This window comes from Heliangelus exortis, chromosome 22 (genome assembly GCF_036169615.1).
Source record: "Heliangelus exortis chromosome 22, bHelExo1.hap1, whole genome shotgun sequence".
Lineage (NCBI taxonomy): Eukaryota > Metazoa > Chordata > Aves > Apodiformes > Trochilidae > Heliangelus > Heliangelus exortis.
In genome coordinates, this window is record NC_092443.1 from 1,244,381 (window position 1) to 1,262,509 (window position 18,129).

The 18,129-nt window shown below is 52.2% G+C and overlaps 2 protein-coding genes and 1 non-coding gene across 3 annotated transcripts; all 3 read right to left on the reverse strand.

The window, feature by feature from the left end:
• Positions 1 to 1,337: 1,337 nt before the first annotated feature.
• ZMYND19 (zinc finger MYND-type containing 19) lies at positions 1,338 to 10,309 on the reverse strand. The gene is made up of 6 exons (XM_071765854.1): positions 10,142 to 10,309; positions 9,901 to 9,960; positions 8,411 to 8,517; positions 4,955 to 5,095; positions 3,022 to 3,202; positions 1,338 to 2,080 (listed from the first exon to the last, which is right to left on the reverse strand). The coding sequence occupies exons 1-6, from the start codon at positions 10,190 to 10,192 to the stop codon at positions 1,937 to 1,939; spliced, it is 684 nt and encodes a 227-aa protein (XP_071621955.1). The 5' UTR covers positions 10,193 to 10,309; the 3' UTR covers positions 1,338 to 1,936.
• A 5,383-nt stretch (positions 10,310 to 15,692) lies between these two features.
• Positions 15,693 to 18,114, reverse strand: RPL12 (ribosomal protein L12). Its single transcript, XM_071765836.1, has 7 exons — positions 17,962 to 18,114; positions 17,745 to 17,818; positions 17,402 to 17,500; positions 16,685 to 16,766; positions 16,203 to 16,289; positions 15,888 to 16,000; positions 15,693 to 15,795 (listed from the first exon to the last, which is right to left on the reverse strand). The coding sequence occupies exons 1-7, from the start codon at positions 17,996 to 17,998 to the stop codon at positions 15,790 to 15,792; spliced, it is 498 nt and encodes a 165-aa protein (XP_071621937.1). The 5' UTR covers positions 17,999 to 18,114; the 3' UTR covers positions 15,693 to 15,789.
• Positions 16,880 to 17,006, reverse strand: LOC139806688 (small nucleolar RNA SNORA65). The gene has a single exon (XR_011730324.1). It is a non-coding gene; the product is annotated as a small nucleolar RNA SNORA65 (small nucleolar RNA).
• Positions 18,115 to 18,129: the final 15 nt, after the last annotated feature.

An 18,129-nucleotide genomic window follows, 5' to 3' on the forward strand; every position in this document is an offset into this window, starting at 1 on the left:
GACAAATAAGTCCCAAGCCAAGCTGTTTGTGCAGAATAACCTGATCCTAGCCCATTGCTCTCATTCTCTCTCCACTTTCCTCATAGCACAGGGAGTGTAACCATGTTTCTCTCCAGAAGTCCTCTGAAGCTCTTCTCCCAAACGAGATGTTCCCATCTAAGAAACCTTCCTCATTAAGCCTTGGTTTGGTCCACAGAACCAGGGGTGTGCACAAAGATTATTCCATGCTTCAGAGAGCCAAGAAATGCAGGTATGGTTTTGGTTTGGTTTGGTTTTTTTCCTGCAGGAAACATCTTAGATGGAGAGTCCATCAGGATAAATCCTTGAAAAAACAGCACTTACCTGTACTGCACAGGCCTGCTCCAGGATAATGATCAATGTACTCCAATCCTACTTCCCAAGAAGCTTAAAACCAAAGTATAAAAACCCACCCCAAATACTAATAATTAAAAACTTCCTGTGCAGGTATCAGAAACATAATATTGGAAGTCCACAGCAGTTTGATTTTTCTGACAAACTGAACACAAGCAAGACCAACATTGCAACATGAAGTAGCAAAGTGAGTCCTGATTGTAAATGAAGTTCTCAGTGGCTTTTACAAAAAAAAAAAAAAAATTTAAATACCTGTTTCACTAAGCACTCTCAGAAAGGCTCTGGATTAAGCATTCAGCAGCTCACATTCTTCTACTGAGAAGTAAGACTATTGCCTGGCACTAAATCATCCATTTAGCTCTGCAGGAAACTCAGCTGATAGTTCTTATATTTCTAAGGCAAAAATGAAAAAGAAAAAACTTTCAGATGACACATGACAAAATGTCTGAAAGAAAACCAGGCAACAGGCCTGTTCTCTGCAAGTCAAATCCTCCTCCCTTATTATTTTCACTTGTGATTACATTAAAAAAAACCCCAACAAAGTGTTTCTTGGGTGGATGGCATCTCTTAGAAAAATAATTAATAACCCAAACTACCAAATATTAGGTGATTTAAAGATACCTGCACATCACAATAGCATTTGCTACGCATATGAGGAAGCCACAAGGACAACCACATCCACACAGCTGACTACCTGGGCTTCCCTGCCACTACTTAACACACAGAGGTAATTTCACAACCAGAAAACCAATCCAGCTTCCTGAAAACACAGGTTGCTTGGAGCAGGCTCCCCAGCAGCCCTCCTGGGAGGCAGGGACACCCTCTGCCTGTCTGCACAGGTCCCAGCTGGGTCCTTACCCTCCTCTCCAGTTCCTGCCACACTGGTTCCCAGGGATTGCCAAGGTCCAAGTGTGCTCTGCACGCAGTGGGAAGGGGACAGGAGAAAGGCAGAGAGCAGACACCGATTCATTCTGATCTTTACTTTGCACTTTTTTTGGGGTTTTGTTGTTTTTTTTTTTTCAGTATAACTTCCATGCAGAGTTCTGCTGACGTCGGAGCTGCCTTCTGGCCTCGGCACTGCCACAGACACTTTTAGCCACACGGGAGGAAAAAGCTTTTGCTACTTTTTTTTTTCCTTTTTTTTTTTTTTTTTCAACTTTTAGGCCAACAACGTGTCCTCATCTGAACATTACAGATAATGAGTCCTATCAAGAATTCCTAACAAAAACTGTACATGAGTTTACAAATGTATTAACATATAAATAATGAGAAGCTTCCTGCCTGGAGCCTCCACAGTAGTCTTTTTGCTTGAGGATATAATACTGGAAGGGTAAACCCGATCCCTTTCCACAGCACCAGTCAGAGCTGGCTCAGTCCAGTCAGCCGTTCTGCTCAAGCATCACAGGGTTTTGTTTTTTTGTGTTTTTGTCTTTTTTTTTTTTTCTTCTTCAGTGCCTCGGGCTTCACTAAGCAGTCTGTCATTACTGTGCAAAAGCAAGAGTCCAATGCCTTTGAGAAGGAATCCTGCTGAGGTGCCACCACCACCACCACCACCACCACCCCGTCACCGCTCTGGTCCAAGCTCTTGCTGGAAGATGCGTTTCTTCTCCCGACAGTGCTTCTTGTGAGCAGGCCAGTCCTTCTGCTGGCAGTGGGACCCACAGTACCTTGCCACCTGGCACCTCCCACAGATGTTGAATTCACGTAACTGGGAAGAAGACAAGAGAGGTGTTAGTGAGGCTGCTCAGGGCCCAGGAGCTCCGTTTCCCAAGAAGGTTGGTGGGCATCTTTATTTTTATTTTCCGTCTCTCACAGACACGAACTTCCCAGCAGGAAGGGCAGAGGAGCAACAGGTTTTGAAAGGACTGCATTCATTCATGTCATTTTACAGCTGCTCTTTGCCTACTGAAGTTGTGTTTTCAGCTACAAACACCTTCAACTCAGAAGTGACTTGGAGCTCTGACAGTGACAAACTTACAGTTATCCACGAAGCTTTCATATGCAGACCCCCCAAAAAAAATAAAGCTCACTCTTTTTCAAGTAAGGGGGCATTTATGACCATTTTTGCAAATGTTTCCTTTCCAAAGAATCAAATGGAACACAAACATTGCAGCCTACTCAATATTTGTTATGACAAGAAAAGCCCTTCTTGACTCCTAGAGAAGGACACACAGCTCATTCTCTGACAATATCCAGCAAAGAACTAGAAAAAGTTTTCCTCCCAGTTCTCCCCCAAACAAAGGCCACTCTAAATCTCCCTTTTCAAGCATGTTACCTTTTTGATTCCACCACTGCCCAAAACCAGTTACAACACTTTCCCCTCTTACTCAGCTGCCTGATCATGCCAGCTCAGGGTCCCTAGAGGAACACATCCACCTGGCTTCTTGTACATCTGCAGAAACCACACTCCTCCTCATAACCCACCAGGTCATCCCTGTTCCATTTCAAAAATGCATTCTCCCAGACTGAGAATTACATTCTAGTGGGGTCTGAGGGTTCTGGCCAAAGAAAACCCAAGTTAAAAACAGCCATCACTTTTAGCAATTGATTGGCAGGGGTGAAGCTTTACATTTTAAGGAACAAATCCCCAGATACACACAGGTGCTTCACACCCAGGTCACTCCAGACTCTCAGCTCTGTTGGACACACCTGTTTTTCAATCATTGTGCAGGGGGGGTAGTGACACTCATAGTATGTGCAGGAGTTCTCCTCCTCCTCCACCACGTCCCCGTTGGCGTTGTAATACCGTGTGACATTGAGGACAGGAAACTGCTCTTCTATGGGGTCTGTAGGAAGCTGCTGGATGGCCAGCCAGTACAGACTTTGTTCCCTGTAAAAAACAAGGACAATTTTGATCCATCAATTCATAATAAGCATGCAGGGTGTCCTGGTTTGGGCCAGGATAAAGGTGATTTTCTTGCTTTTGCTTTCGGCTGCACTTGCTGAAATGAACAGCAAGGTTCTCAGTCAGTGTCTGCTCCTAGGACTGATCCCACTCCATGGTTATAATTACTGCTAGAGACTGGTGTGCAGAGCCAAGGACACTGCTCTGCCCTGAGGAACATTTTACCCTCCAGGAGGAGTAAAAACATCCCACCTGCAGCCTCCTTTGGAGAGGAATGGACAAGAGAGATGCCAAAATTCACCAGAGGATTCCATCCCATACACCTCATACTCAGTATCAATTTGAGGGATCACAAGGGTCAAACCCCTTCCTTCTTCCTCTTCTTCCCCTCTCCCTGTTTGCTTCAGCATCCTGGGAGGATTCCATCCCTTCCTCTGCCTGTGCTCCTGATCCATCCCAGCCTCAATCTCTGTGTTCCTGCCTCCAGCTCCCAACTGCTGCTGACCCCAGGATTCCAGCCTGGACTTTCCCAGGGCTGCCCTGAAGCCTCAGTGGTGATGTGAGAGTTATTGGGGGGAAAAGGGGAGGAACATGGTACCAAATTTCCTGTATATTTGTATATATTTAGTAATTTTTCCTATTTATCATTACTGTTTCATTAAAGTTGTGCAGTTTAGTTTCCAACCCATCAGTCTCTCTCCCTTATTCTCTCTCCTTTCTTTATCAGGGAGAAGAGGGGGGATTCATAGAGAGAATCTGTTATTTGGTTTAATTGCCAGGCCAGTGTTAAACCCTGACACAGGGAGACTGATTCAAAATTCATTAATAAAGTCAGTAGGGTTAACACTGTATCTAGCCTGGTAAGCCCCAGGCTACACATACTCCTCATTTTTTGGATCTTTTTAGGCCTATTTTAGCCTAAATGAAAAAAAAAAAAAAAAAAAAAGGTCTAGAAGTATCTATCAAGAAAGAATTACATCAAGCAAAATTATTTCTGTGTAAATGATCTGACATCTGTTTCTTGCTCTTCAACTCCAGGCTCGCTGGCAGCATCCCTGCCACTCATTACCCTGCCTCCCAATCAGGTTAATGAGCTCTGAGCCATCTTCTGGGCACTGCAAGTGTTTCAAGAGAAGTGTCTGGTGTGAAGTTAAGTCACTGGGTCTCTCACCAAGAACGAACATGCCCGTGTTACCTCACAGGTTAACCAGGAGGAGCTGGATGTGCTTTGAACTCTTGGTTCAATTAGTGCAACACAGCTCACTGAAGGTTCCCCACACCTCCTGGTGAAAGGTGATGGAAGCTGAGCCCAAGGAACTCATTCTGCTTTCAACCCAAGTGCAGTGTTTCAAGTGTCAGCATTTTTTCTGCTGCTTCTACAGCTGGTGTTAGAATTTTGGTGCCCAAGGACCAGAGCCACAAGCCAGTAAAATCTGCAAGACTGAATTCAGTGTGCCCACCTGCCAGCACCCAGGTGGAAGGGAACACACGTGTCCTGTCTCACTGTGGTGACAACACCTGGCACAGCAGGACCTCTGCATAACACCCTGGGGTTAAGAGGTCCCTCCCCAGCTGGCAGGAGCAGTGAGGAAGCTCAGCTGCACACTGCTGCACAAGCACCACAAGAGCCAATAAAAAAAGACTCTGCCAGTAAGAAAATCTCTAGAGGGAGGAGACAACAATTGAAGTGATTTTCAGGTTTTTTGGATGGCAACCCCCTGCCAAACACAGACACACCTTTGTTTGCTAGAGACTTCTTCAACTTTGGGTTTCCAGCCCCAGGGCACCAGGCGCAGGTTGTCCAGGCGGTTGTCCACGGTCACCGAGTTCAGATGCACCACCTGAAACCCAGGAGCAATCCCTCCCCGGTGCCTTTCCCTGGAGGAGACAAAAAAAAAACCAACCTGAAAGTCAGTGATGAACAAGACTCTGTAGCTAAAGTGAGAAGAACCCCACTAATTCCAGCAGACAGGCTGAATTCCAGCTTGCTGTCACTGGAGCAGTTGCAGCAAAACCTGGGCTGCCAGCTGCCCACAGAGGATACTTCAGAGACATCAGATCCCAGAACAGACTTCTAACAGGAGGTTATTTCCAGAATAAATGAGTTGACTCAAAAGACAGTCCTGGTATATTTTAATTGTCCTTACAGGTGCTGTGTGGGGCCTCTCTGAGGGAATTTGACCCCTAAAATTTCAGGAAGTTTTGGGGCAGGGATGACTCGTAAGTGCTTTTCTTTCCCCAAAGCTATGTGAATTAACCATATCTGGAGAGATTTTGACAAAGAAAACATAAGGCAAGTCTGCACAAGGACAGGGCATGGAGCCTCCTGCCAGGGAGCCTTTTGGGTCTCCACACAAGAGGGAGAAGCTCTCCCCTTTAAAGGTAAGAGGAATAAAAATTCTTCTTTTTGGAAAAAAAAACAGAAAACCATAATAAAACCAGACAAAAGCAAACTATGGGATGTAATCTAATGAAATGTCCTAAAGGAGGAAAAGCTGCTTTTGCATCGTTGAAGGCTACTGGCAAAGAAAATGGCAAAGAAGAACCCCAAGAGCTACAAGTGGGAACCCAGGAGGAGCAGGGACCCAACTGGAGGAAGGGGAGGATTGGTCAGAAACAGAAACAGGGGAGCAGTGAAGGTTCTTGGACTGAAACCAGGACAAAGAGAGACTGGGGTTGGGATTGAAATGGAGGAGAAATCTGGGAGGAGGAGACAGAAGTTCAGAGCAAACTGTGCAAGGGGGGAAAGGGAGGAGGGGACACTAAAGACAAAGTCTGAATGGGTAGATGATGGGTTTAAAAAAGGTTGGAGTTGAGAACCCCACCAGGAAGCCCCAGCAGAGTGGCAGATGCCTACCAGAGTTCAGAGGATGCTGTTTGGATTTCAAAAGCTAACTTGAGAAGTGAGGTCTGCAGTAAAAGTGCCAACTACAGCCAAGAGCAGCTCCTGTCACCAGGAGCAAACTGAGCAGGCCACAGGCAGGATTAAAAAAAAAAAAAACAATAAAGAAAGAAATCAGGTCTTAGATTCTTTTTGAACACAGAGTAAGTGATACCTATGACTAATGCTGCTATTCCCCAGGGAACATCACTGCATCCAGAAAAAACACAGCAAGCTGGGATCTATCCAGGGAATAGGGAGATAAGATGAGAGACTCCTCCTGCAGCTCCCCAGCCATGGGCTTTTCAGTCCTGCTGCCAGCCCAGGCTGGAAACACAGAAAGAGGCTGCAGGAAGTTCTCCCTGAAAGAGTATTTCCAGCAAATGTGGGTATTTTCCAGCTCAAGGTGCCCATTCTGGGAAGCCAGCAGGAAGGTCCCTGCATGGCTGCAGCTATGAAGCCACCACCTTCCTATTCCAGGGGCCATTCTATGAGAACAAAGATGCCTGCTTAGCTAAATTTAAAAAAAAAAAAAAAATTAATTAAAATCTGCTTTCCTTACAGTAGCCTCTAACACATGCCCACTGACTTCATCTTAAATCAGAAACAAGTTTTTTCAGAGTGAGCTGAATTTTGGGGGATTTTTTTGGGAGGGAACAGTTAAATTACACTCCTACAGCTGCAGTAATTCAAGTTCTTTGCTTTTCATCTAGCCAAGCACCAAGGATGGCACCAGAAGGAGTGATGAGTGTGACTGCCCAGCTCTCCTGTCTTTCAAGGGCTTCCAGAGGCAGGAGCTACTCAGCATCTGTAGCCAAAAGGCTCTCTGGAAAATCAGGAGACTGAGTAAGGAAGGTGTAACAACCCACACTGTGTCCATTTGTAAGTAAAGATCACAGCAGAATGTACACTCTCAAAGGATCAAACTGAATTTACAGAAACAGATTAAATTTACAGAAACAGATTAAATACTTTGTGTTTTCTAGTCTAAGAATTTGACTTTGCACCTCCAGACCTGCAGCTCTGCTTGCCTCACCCCTGTGGCTTCCAAAAACCCCTGTAACACACAGAATCTCAGAGTTCTAACAGCACTGCATGGAAGAGTGACACAACTCAAATTACACTGAACACATTAAAATTATTTCCTAATTTAAGTCAAAGAAGCCAGAAGCAGCAATGCCTGGGCTGTGTAATAAGCAAATGGCTGTACTGTCACCATCTACAGTTGGCTGGAGTAATTTTAAGGTGCTGTTTAGTGCTACTTACAGCTAATTATTACTGTATGACATTCACAGTTAGCAATAGCTGAGTGATCTACCCCAACTTTGTGATAATTTTCATCAGTTATATGTGCAACAAGATTAAACATTAACAGATGCAGGTTAAAATCCATATTTTGTGAGCAGATTGTAAATAATACTAGACTTGGATAGGTTTCCTGTCTCCCTCCTGCTGCACAGGGATTAGATTGGGGAAGAGAAAGGAACCTGGAAGAGTAAGGAAAGCACACCTGTATCCTGGGCACTGGGACAACTGAGCCCAATTTATGGAACTGAATAAAAAACATGCTTAATGGCTTAAAAAAAAAAAAAAAAAAAAAAAGGCTTTTAAAAGAGGTGAGAGTTCTCCTCAGTATTCCCTGCCTCTCAGGATGAGCTGATCTCTCACAATCAAGTTGGCTTCTGAATATAAACTGGCAGCTACAGAGGGTTTCAAGGAATGACTCTTGGCATATGGAATACTCACTATATGTATATTCAGTGTATGTCTGGTTGTGCTGGACATAGCAGCTGATACCAAGCACCATCAGCACTTGAGGCAGCCTTCCAGAAGCCAAACAAAAAACCCTCAAACTTTAGGTTATCAGAGGTTTCATTTCTCTCCAGTGCTCTGCCAGCTCTCCCTGGTGCCAAGAAGACATAACTGATTATCATGGGACAGGAAAAGAAGAAAAAGCCTCACAAAGTTCATCTTCACCTACTAAATGGAGCCAGTTCCCAGCTCCCACGGCCCTGAACAGAAGTTTTAGGAGCATTTCTCAGATTTAAACAGTCTCAACTGGGATGATGCTCACCTACCCCTGCCTGGGAATTATGTTTTCAGAGACTCAGCTCTTTGAAGGTTCAGTGCCAAACCAAACCCCAACAAAATCCATGGGCAGACCCGTGCTGGGTTCCCAGTGAGTGCAGCCACAGGCCTCCTGAGAAGACTTAAAATCCTACAGGCAGAGAACTAAACCATGTGAAAGCTGGTGGCAGCAGGCTCCACCTTGGTGAGCCCTTCAAAGCTTCATCTCTCCTTACAGCACCTACCAGAGCAGCTCGTGCAGGAGACGCCCCGATCCCCTGCCACGGTTTTTGTCGAATGCATAAGCAAAGATTTTAGCACCATTTCCATCAGCATCCACCTCCATCCGAGCCTGGGGAGAAAGGGAGGGCTGTGAGGAACATCCAGCACCAGAGCAGCAGAGCAGAGGCTCCACGGGGACACAGGAGGGACCCAACACCCAACACTTCCCTGCTGGGGGTTACTTGACCCTAATGGAATCAGAGTTGTCCCAAACCTCGGAGGGGAACCAACCAGCTGGGCTGCTCTGGTTGATGGAAGGTGGGGAAGGGCAGGGGGAGGCTGAGCAAGGCAGGAGCCCCCTCAGACAAAGAGCAGCCCCAAGCCACTTGTGGGGGGCTGGGAGCCATTTCTCTGCTTTCTGAGCAGATTTTCTGTGCAGCCACCAGGCAGCCCCAGGGTTTGTCTGCAGCCCTGCAGCCTGACACCAGGCTCGAGGGGGTCCTGCCCCCCTTCCTCCATCCCACAACTCCTGATAAATCCGACTAAAGGTTGGATGAGCCCGGGGTTGGTTGGGTCATTTCACTCCTGGGGACCTCCCAGGGTGATTTTCTGTCCCAGCACCCGAACCTCTCCCGGCAGCTCCACAGCACCCCCTGTGCTGCAGGCACTGAGCAAGAGGTGGCTCCTCCTCCAAAAACCCCTCGGGTTTAATTATCAAGAATTTCCCCCTGTCAGAGCCTTGCCAGAACCCCCTTACCCTCTCTCAGTGGACATTAAGAGAAAATATTATTTCTCTTCCAGAATAAATGACAATAAAAGAAGTTTTCCTCATCCAGGACTAAATATGTGTAGGTGGAAATTTTTAGTTCCCCAAACTAAATAAGGGGAGGCAAATTATCTGCTCTCAGAAGGTACAGACAGACAGAATGCTCAAAAAAAACCCCAAAAACCCCTACATTATGGAACGATTTGTCTAAAGCTAACACTCGCTTAAAACGAAGAAAAAAACCCCAGCACTTTCCCTGGTGGAAATCCCTCACATTTGCATGGCGAGAATTTTAAACTTTTTCTTCTCCCCCCCTCCCCCAGCGGGAAAGCTGCGGGCAGAGCGCTGCCCCCCGGCTCCATCCCAGCAAATCCCACGGGAGAAACCCCCCAGGCCCCACAGCCACGGGCGACAACCGCCCCCTGCCCACCCCCCAAACCCAGCCCGGCCCCCGGGCACCGCCGGACCCAGGGGCAGAGGGGGATCCCGTGGTGCCGAGCCGGGGGATCCCGTGGGGGGGTTCGGTACCGCGTGTCAGGGGAGCGGCAGGAGCAGCCGGTACCGCGCAGCGCGGGCGGGACCGGGCCGGCCCCGGGGCGGGGAGAAGCGGGACAAGGGGGTGGGGGGACCCACCGGGGGTGAGGGGAGGCGGGGCAGGGGGATGTTACCGGCGGTAAAAGGCGATCGGGGGGGGGTACGGAGGGGTCGGTCGGGGGGGTGAGGGGGTGACCGCCCGCAGCCCCTCACCTCGAAGGAGTAGCTCTCCACCAGCGGGATGTCCTGCTCGTCGATCAGCGTGTACTTGGTCTGGAACACACCGCGCTGTCACCGGGGCCGCTCGGGGAACTCGCGACCCCTTCCCCCCGCTGCGGCCGAGCCGGAGCCCGAACCCAACCCGAACCGGGCCCCGGTAGCTCCCGGCCGCGCCCCCCCACCCCCACCCTCCCGTCTCAGAGCCAGCCGCCCCCTCAGGCCGCGGGGCTCTCACCTTGCCGGCCACCCGGCCGAGCCGCACGATCCCCAGTTTGAAGTCGGTCATGGCGGGGCCGGGGCCGCCGCCCCCGCGCGCGCTCCCTCCCGCACCGAGCCCGCCGGCGGGACCGCGGCTGCCACGCGCCGCCGCCTCGCGCACACCCGGGGAGGGGAGGAGGAGAGGAAGGGGGGCGGGGCACCGCGCGGCCACACCCGCCCCCTCCGCCGCCGCTCGGCCAATGGGGGGACGCGGCGCCATCGCGTCACCCCCGGTTGCGCCGCCGGGTCGTCCAATGGGAGGGCGGCGAGGTGCGGGGTCACGCGAGGAAGGCGGGGCCGGAGGAGGAGGGGAGAGGGGGGGGGGAGGGGGGAGGGGGCGGGAAGGCGCGCGCGGGCGCGGGATGGTGAGCGGGAGAGGGAGGCGCGCGCCGTGACGTCACGTTCGCGGGAAGCTTTGTGGCGCGGAGACTGGGGGGGGCGGGGGCTGCGCTTAAAGGGACCGCACGGTACCTCCCACCGGTACCCCCTCCCGGTACCCCCTCCCGGTACCTCCACCTCCCGGTACCCCCTCCAGTACCCCTCCCGGTACCCAGTTCCCGCTACCTCCACCTCCCAGTACCTTCCCCCCGGTACCTGCCTGCGGTAGCCCCTGTCCCGGTACTTCCCCCTCCCGGTGCCCCTCTCCGGTACTGAGGTGTTTAATGAAAACGCCCTCGAAGGCTGTCGGCAGGTATCTGCGTGGGAACCGAGTTTCGCTTTCTGGAGGATTTGTAAAGGAAGAGAAATAAAATCTCTGATAAATCCTAACCGGGAGAGTGGAGCTGCACATCCAGGTGCCGGGGGGTTGCTTCTCTCGCACCGATTCTTGATTATTTCAACGAGGAAAACCACCCAAGGGTTCGGTGTTCACATGGGGTGGGGGGAGCTCTGGTTCCCCATAGAATCAGGAAACCTTTAAGACTCTCACATCCAACCCTCAGCTCAGCGCTGCCAAGCCCAGCACTAACCCCTGACCACTCAACCACACGTGGGGTAGTTTGGAGCCACAGTGAGCAGAAATTGGTCTTTTTTTTAATTATTATTCCACGGAGGGGGAGATTTTTATTTTTTTTTTAATTCCATGGAGGGGGAAAAGGAAGAGCCCGGGGCAGGGAGGAGATCAGAGAGGTGCCGGGGGGGGGGTGGTCAGTGAGACCCCAGCCCCGGGACACCTGGAGAACCCGGTGACGTCAGAGGCAGCCGCTGTGACGTCACCCCTGGGAAGGTCCCCGGGGAGCAGCTCCGTGCCACCCCCCGGCACAGGCACCGTTTGGGGCTGTGCATGGACGTGCCAGGGCACTGCAGCACTCTGGGGGGTGATTTCAGCACGGGGGATTCTCTGCATCGTCCTTTCCCCCCCAGAAACCCTGCAGGATCTCTGGTGTCACCTCCCGTCTGGAAGCCTGACCCGGACACCCGGCTGCCCCACTCCTGGGAAGGACAATGAGGCCCCAGGATGCCCAGAGTGGAGGTGAGCCATGGGGGTGCTGCCCCGGCCCCATTTCCTCTCCAGAAAGCAGGTTCCTCCCTGCTTTTGTGCAAGAAAAATCTCCCTTCCCCATTTGGGTCTGTTTGACCCCATTTTGCTCCCCTCTGTACCTCCCATGCCCCCCACCTGTGCTCAGCAAGAGCAGGAGCCCCATTAACACCCCACTTTCTGCTCCCATATAGGACCCCCACCCCCAGGAGCACCCACCAGTGGCTCCCCCACCCATCCATGCTGGATTTTGTTCTCCCTGTCCCACTGTGCCCACAGAAAACAGCACTGAGCTCCTCGCTGCATCCCCCATCCCAGCAGGGGGGAAGGTGGGTGGGGAGCTGGTCCCATGGGCAAGCTGATGGGGACCCACCAAGTTATTCACAAGATTCACAGTTCCTAGAACCCCAGAACCCCAGACTGGTTTGGGTTGGAAAGGACCTTAAAGCCCACCCAGTGCCACCCCTGCCATGCCCAGGGACACCTCCCCCAGCCCAGGGGGCTCCAAGCCCCATCCAACCTTCAACACTGCCAGGGATGGGGCAGCCACAGCTTCTGGGGGCACAGGAATCACAAAACTTGGCTTTTCAGAGCCTGTGATGTCTCAGGGGAATCAGAAGGCCCCTTCTCCTTAAGACACACAACCCCTTATCCCACCAGAGCAGAGGGCTCAGCACCTCTCAGTCTCCCTCTCCCTTTTCTCCTGAAGGTGCAGGTCACCAGAACGTGAAGATGCAGACACCTGGTTCTGACTGTAAACTTCAAGTAGGTTGCTCCTATCTTTAGCAAACCCTTTGTCTCCTTTCTAAGAAGCTTGGTTGGAAAAAAAAAAAAATTCCTGGCAGGGTTGTACCTTCCTTCCCAGCTTCTACCAGAGCACATACCCTGTGGTGCCCTGGGGAAGGTTGTGTATCCTGCTCCAAGGGAACTACCCCTAAGCAAAAATAAAGGTTTTTCCTATTATTTCCAGCACTGCCAAGAGGGGAGAACCCCTGGTGTGTGTGGGTAACCCTGGGCACCCAGGAGTTTGACAGTTCCTGAGGTTCTTCATGTTCACACCCCAGTGAAGGGGTTTTCTAACACCAGGGTCAAGAAACGCTTTAAACAATTTAAAAATTGCTGCTGAAAGGGTTCTGCAGTTCTCTGCCAGACTGTGCTGCCCCAGGCAGGGTGAGCATTTGGCAGCTTTGGGGTGGAATTGCTGCAGAAGGGATGCAACAACCCCCCCAGCCTGCAGCCAGGCCAGGATGAGGCTGAGCTTTGGGAATCTCCAGGGATGGAGAGGCCACCACCCCTCCACATCTCCCCTGTCCCCACTCCTCACGGGGTTTTTTTTCCTCCTATACCTTACCAGAACTTGTCACACCCCCTGTCCTTGGAGAGGTGGGGAAGGTGGCACAGGACCCACACCTGCCCCTTTCCAAGCAGGGTTCTGAGCTTGGAACACAGCTCCAAGCCCAGGGGTTACAGGTGGCACATGGCTGAGTTTCAGCTGTGCATCTGCTCTCTGCCCTGGCTGCCTCAGAAAGAGGCCCAACAAACACCAAGAAAAAGCAAATCAAAGAGCAGTGCCACAAATTGTGGGCAGTTTGGGTCCTGCAGGGAACCCCAACTTCTGGGGCCAGCTGGGTCAGGGTTTTTTTCAGGTCAGTTTTGCTTGAGGAATGAGGAGGGCTCAGCTCCTGCCACACCGAGAGTCACAGGTTGGGATTTCTGGTAACACTGGTGTCTGCCACAGCTGCTTCACTTGGTAAAACCCAATTTGGTTTTTTTATGCCTTATTTCACTCCAGCAAGTCTTCAAACTCCACGGCCCTCAAGACCCTGGGGCAATGTACCCACATTTCATCAGGGAACAAAGGACAAAATTGGAAATTCTCAGCCGTAAACGCATGGGTGAGCCCAGACCCCCCCACACCCCCTCCAGCCCCAGGCACTGCTCCCCCCTCACCTACCAGCACAGATCTGCTCCAAAAATCTGCCAGCTCCCTGCTGCCCAGGACCAAAGTGCCAAGTTACAGAGGTGCTGCTGCTTCACCAAACACGGCAGACTGCGAGCCCAAGGGATGGGAAAAAGAGGTGATTGAAAGTTTGTTCTGGGCAGCCCTGAGGGTGATTTCAGCTTCCATGCTAGGAGAGGCAAAGAGACTCTCAGCTCCTGGCCCTGCACCCACCCTGAGCTGGATGTTAGAAAAAAAAAAAAAAATTCTTCATCAAGAGTGGTGAAGCATTGGACAGATTGCCCAGGGAGGTGGATTTGCCTTTCCTGGGGGCATTCAAAAAAAAAACAAAACCTGGGTAGAGATGTTGCTGTGGGAGATGATTTAGTGGTCAGTGTAGGACTGACATTTGGGCTTTATCATCTTGAAGCTCCTTTCCCCCCACGATGATTCCATGAAGGGTGGGTCCTGCTCCACCACTCAGTGCTGTGACCAACAGCAGAGCTGAGAGGAGATGGAAGCAGCGAGGTGGGAAAAAGCCTCTGCTCCTTAATAAACTGTGATGGGAGCAGAGGGAAGGGATGGAAGCTGCACCAGGGGAGGTTTAGGGTCGATGTTAGGAAATATGAGAGGGTTGTGAGGCATTGGGATGGCCCAGGACAGTGGTGGAGTCCCCATCCCATTTAAAAGGCATTTGGAGCTGGTCCTTAAGGACAGGGTTTAGCAGTGAGATTGTGGTGTTGGTCCAAGGTTGGGCTGGATGATCCTGGAGGTCTCTTCCAACCCAAACATTCTGGGATTCTGAGGTTTTGTCAGAGCACCAGTTGGCTGTGAAATCCTGTGCTGACCCAGGTGGTTTCTGAGCACCCTGCTGCCAACACAACGTTTTATGCTTCACGAGCAGCACAAGGTACAGGGCACAGCTCTGCTCTGTGCCCACACTCAGCAGACTCTCAGGCCCAGGTCCTGCTCCTGGCTTACCCAGACAAAGGTTTAATTTCACCAAACCAGCCCAAATTGCTCAGCCTGCAGGCAGCCCTCACAGCACAGCTGGGGAGCTGCAGAACCTTGTGCCCTGGGAGCCACCACACCACCTGCAGGTGCTCAGCTCCTCCCAGCCATTTAGGGTGGAATTGGAGACCTGAGTTTCCTCCTTCAGAGGCTCCAGCTCCTCCAGCAGCACCACTGCAGGCAGCTTCCCCTCCTGCTGTGCTGCCACCTTCCTACAAGACCTTTGGGCAGATCTGGCAAATAATTCAGCTCCCATTCCACAAGTTCCAGCAGCCCAGCTTCACACACACCAAATCTCTCCTACACACCCCTAGAAGCTGAACTGTTTTTTCCTCCCTGAATTCCTTCCTAAAAACAAAGCTAATCCTTTAGCTCTGTGCTTCCCCATTTCTGTGCTTCCATCCCTACACCCCAACCACACCACGAAAGCACAGACAGCTTCTCTGTCTCCAGGAGAGGCCATTTGGGTGAATTTATCTGAGCAGCAGCAGCTCACTCAGCTACAGGGAGCAGCTTCCAGCAGCAACACCAGGACATTCCCTGCTGAACAAAAGTTCTGGGGGCTCAGCCAGGTTTTAGGAGCAGACACCTCAGATTTAGAGGCTGCCCAGGGAAATTCCAGCACTGTTTTTTTCTTTCAGATGATACACCAGGACCTGCAACATACAACGTGGATGCAGCCTACAAGGCTCTCCTGCCCAGCTCCCGCAGCTTCACCATCCAGGGCATCAGGAGACCCAAAAACCACGAGAATGGGCCCTTTGCCACCCTCTGAAGCAGAGGGCAGGAGGATTCCACCCACCACCACATCTGCTCCTCTTCAGTGACAAAATAAAGCACAAAAATTCAGCTTAAGAACTCAAACCGTGTGCATTTGCCCTGGTGACCAGAAGAAAACCCTGCTGTCTCATCTGCTTCAAGGCAGGAGGAAAAAGCTGAGCCAAGAATCCAGGTTGTTCAACAAAAGATCCCCAGCCCAGAGGTGCCAGCCCTGAAGTCTCTGCACAAACCAGCACCCTGGCCCATGCAGAGCAGGGGGTCCCCAGTCCAAACCCACTGCTGGTGCAGAGTGGGACAAGGACACATCAAGCCACACCACTGTTTGCAGACAGCTGGGTCTTTTATTAAGAATTTAAGGTGCTACAAAAAAAAAAAAAATTAAGGAGCCTTCACGTGGCAACTTTTTTTTTTTGCAGTCTTAGCTCTGTTGGGAGAAACAAACACAGCTCATTAGTAGAGTCCTTGATCCACCAAGCAGCCTAAGAGCAGCAGCTCCAGTCAGAGATGGGTACTTACAGCTGGGCACTCGATGGCACCATTATTGATGTCATCGATGATGTCATGGGGGTGCCTCCCATCGATGCTGCACCCCACAGACTGGGCAGTCCCAAGGATTTCCTTGATTGTCCCTGCAGGGGGAGCACACAGCTTGTCAGCCACAGGAGCTCTGAACAGCACTGGGACAACTCCAGGCAGGGAGGCTGCAGCTCTGGGGCTCCCCTGGGGACACCACAGCAGCCACATGAGGAGCTCCAACACAGCCCCATTCCCAGGGCCCATTCCCAGGATCCTGGAGCAGCAGGAGGAGGATCCTGCACCCTCCCCACATACCTGAGAGCTCCCTGGCCAGGGATCTGTGCCTCATCTGCCGTGCAATGTTCACAATCTCATCGAAGGTGACACTGCCACTGTGCTTAACTGGGGAGGAAAGGGACCAACAGCACCACTGTCACCTCAGGAGCTCCCCGTTCCCTCAGAGGGAGCATTCCCAGCACTCAGACCGCAGGGAAAATGGAGTTTGTGAGGTACAGAGGGGCTGGGAGCTGTTCCCAGGCTTCAGCACAGTGTTACCCCCCAGCAGTGTAACTGTTTGCTGAGCAGGTGTTGTGTCAGCTCACCTGGGGGGTACCAACCACTGCAGTCAAGGACACCTGGAGCTGCTCCACCCCACCCCCCAAAAACACCCCAACTGCTGCCCAAATCCTGACACTCCAGGGACTTCCAGCTGCCCCATGGGATGTGGCTGCTCACACCCTGTCACCCAGGGGCAGCCACTCCCACCACACCCAGACCCCAAACCAGGCAGAACTTACTGTTTTTCTGCTTCTTCCTGTCCCGAGGAGGCTCCTTCAGAGCTTTGATAATCAGAGCAGAGGCAGAAGGAACAACCTCTATCTAAACAGAAAGAGATTAATGGTTCCCCCTCCAAGCAGAGGAGGCAGCTGCTGAGGACACCCGGAGTATTTTGGTTACTTTGGGAGTATTTGCAGCTTTTTTTTGAGGCAGAAACTTGTTCCCAGCCTTTCGGCACAGGCCTCCCCACAGCAGGAGAGGGCTGCTTCCTGGGCTGGGGTTCCTCTCAGCTCACCACTGGAATATACCAGCCACAGAGAGCAGGACAGGTATAGTGGCGGGTGGCTACTGGGCTAGTCAAGATACTTTGCAATTTTTGTGTTGCTTAAAACATTTTTTTCTTGGTCAGATGTTCTGCAGAGGGAACAATGCGATTGCAGCTTGATAAAAGATCAACTCCTCTCCACGTGGGAGCTCTGCCTGCCTCACCCAGGCTGCACACACTCCCTCAGCCCCACTGCCAGGCTCCAGCCAGAGGTTCTCAGAGGCTCAGACAAACATTTAAGGTCTCTCCCAGAAGACCCCCACACATCTGCTGCGTGGAACTCATTTTATCCACCTCGGAAGGATGAAGGGCTGAGTCGACCCTGCCGGGATTCAGGCTCGTGGTTGGAGCAAGCAGAGCTGGTTTGCCCCCGATGCTTGCACCACGGAGCCCTCCCTCTGGCGTTCAGTACCTGCGCTTGCCTGTTCTGGATGGTGAGCTTCACCGTGATCCTCAGCCCCTTCCAGTCACCCGTGGCCTTGGCGATGTCATCACCCACCTTCTTGGGGGACTGAAGAGAAACCACGCGGGTTTTTGTCACCGCATCACCTGGGTGACCGCGGCCTCCCCCACACCATGCCCCGCCACCCCCGTTTCTTTTCTGCGTGGCAACACCGCTAAAAACCCGCACTCCCACTTGGGCAGTGGGGCGGGAGCTACCGCAAGAGAGCGGCTGCCGCCACCCCTCCTCATTCCCGGGGAGGGCTCCGGTTCCCCCGCCGCTCCCGTTCCCCGCCCGGTCCCGCGGTACGTACCAGCCCGAGGGGTCCGATCTTGGGGGCCAGAGCGGAGGTGGCGCCGACCTCCCCGCCGGTACAACGCAGGTAAACTGCGGGCACAGCAACGCCGTCAGCCCCGCGTCGGCCGCCGGGCCCGGCACGGCCCATGCACGGCCGCTGCTTTCCCCTCGCCTCATCCTTCACCCCCCTCCCGCCGCCATCCCCCTCCCATCGCCCCCGTCCCCGCACGTACCGACTTTGATCTCGTTGGGGTCGAACTTGGGCGGCATGGCGGCGGCGCGGGGCGCGGATGGCGGCGGATACCGAGGGCGTGAGGCACCGGGGCCTGAGGAGGCGGCGGAAAGGCTGAGGCGGCTGCGAGAGCAGTACTTATACCCGCCGAGATCTCGCGAGAGTACGG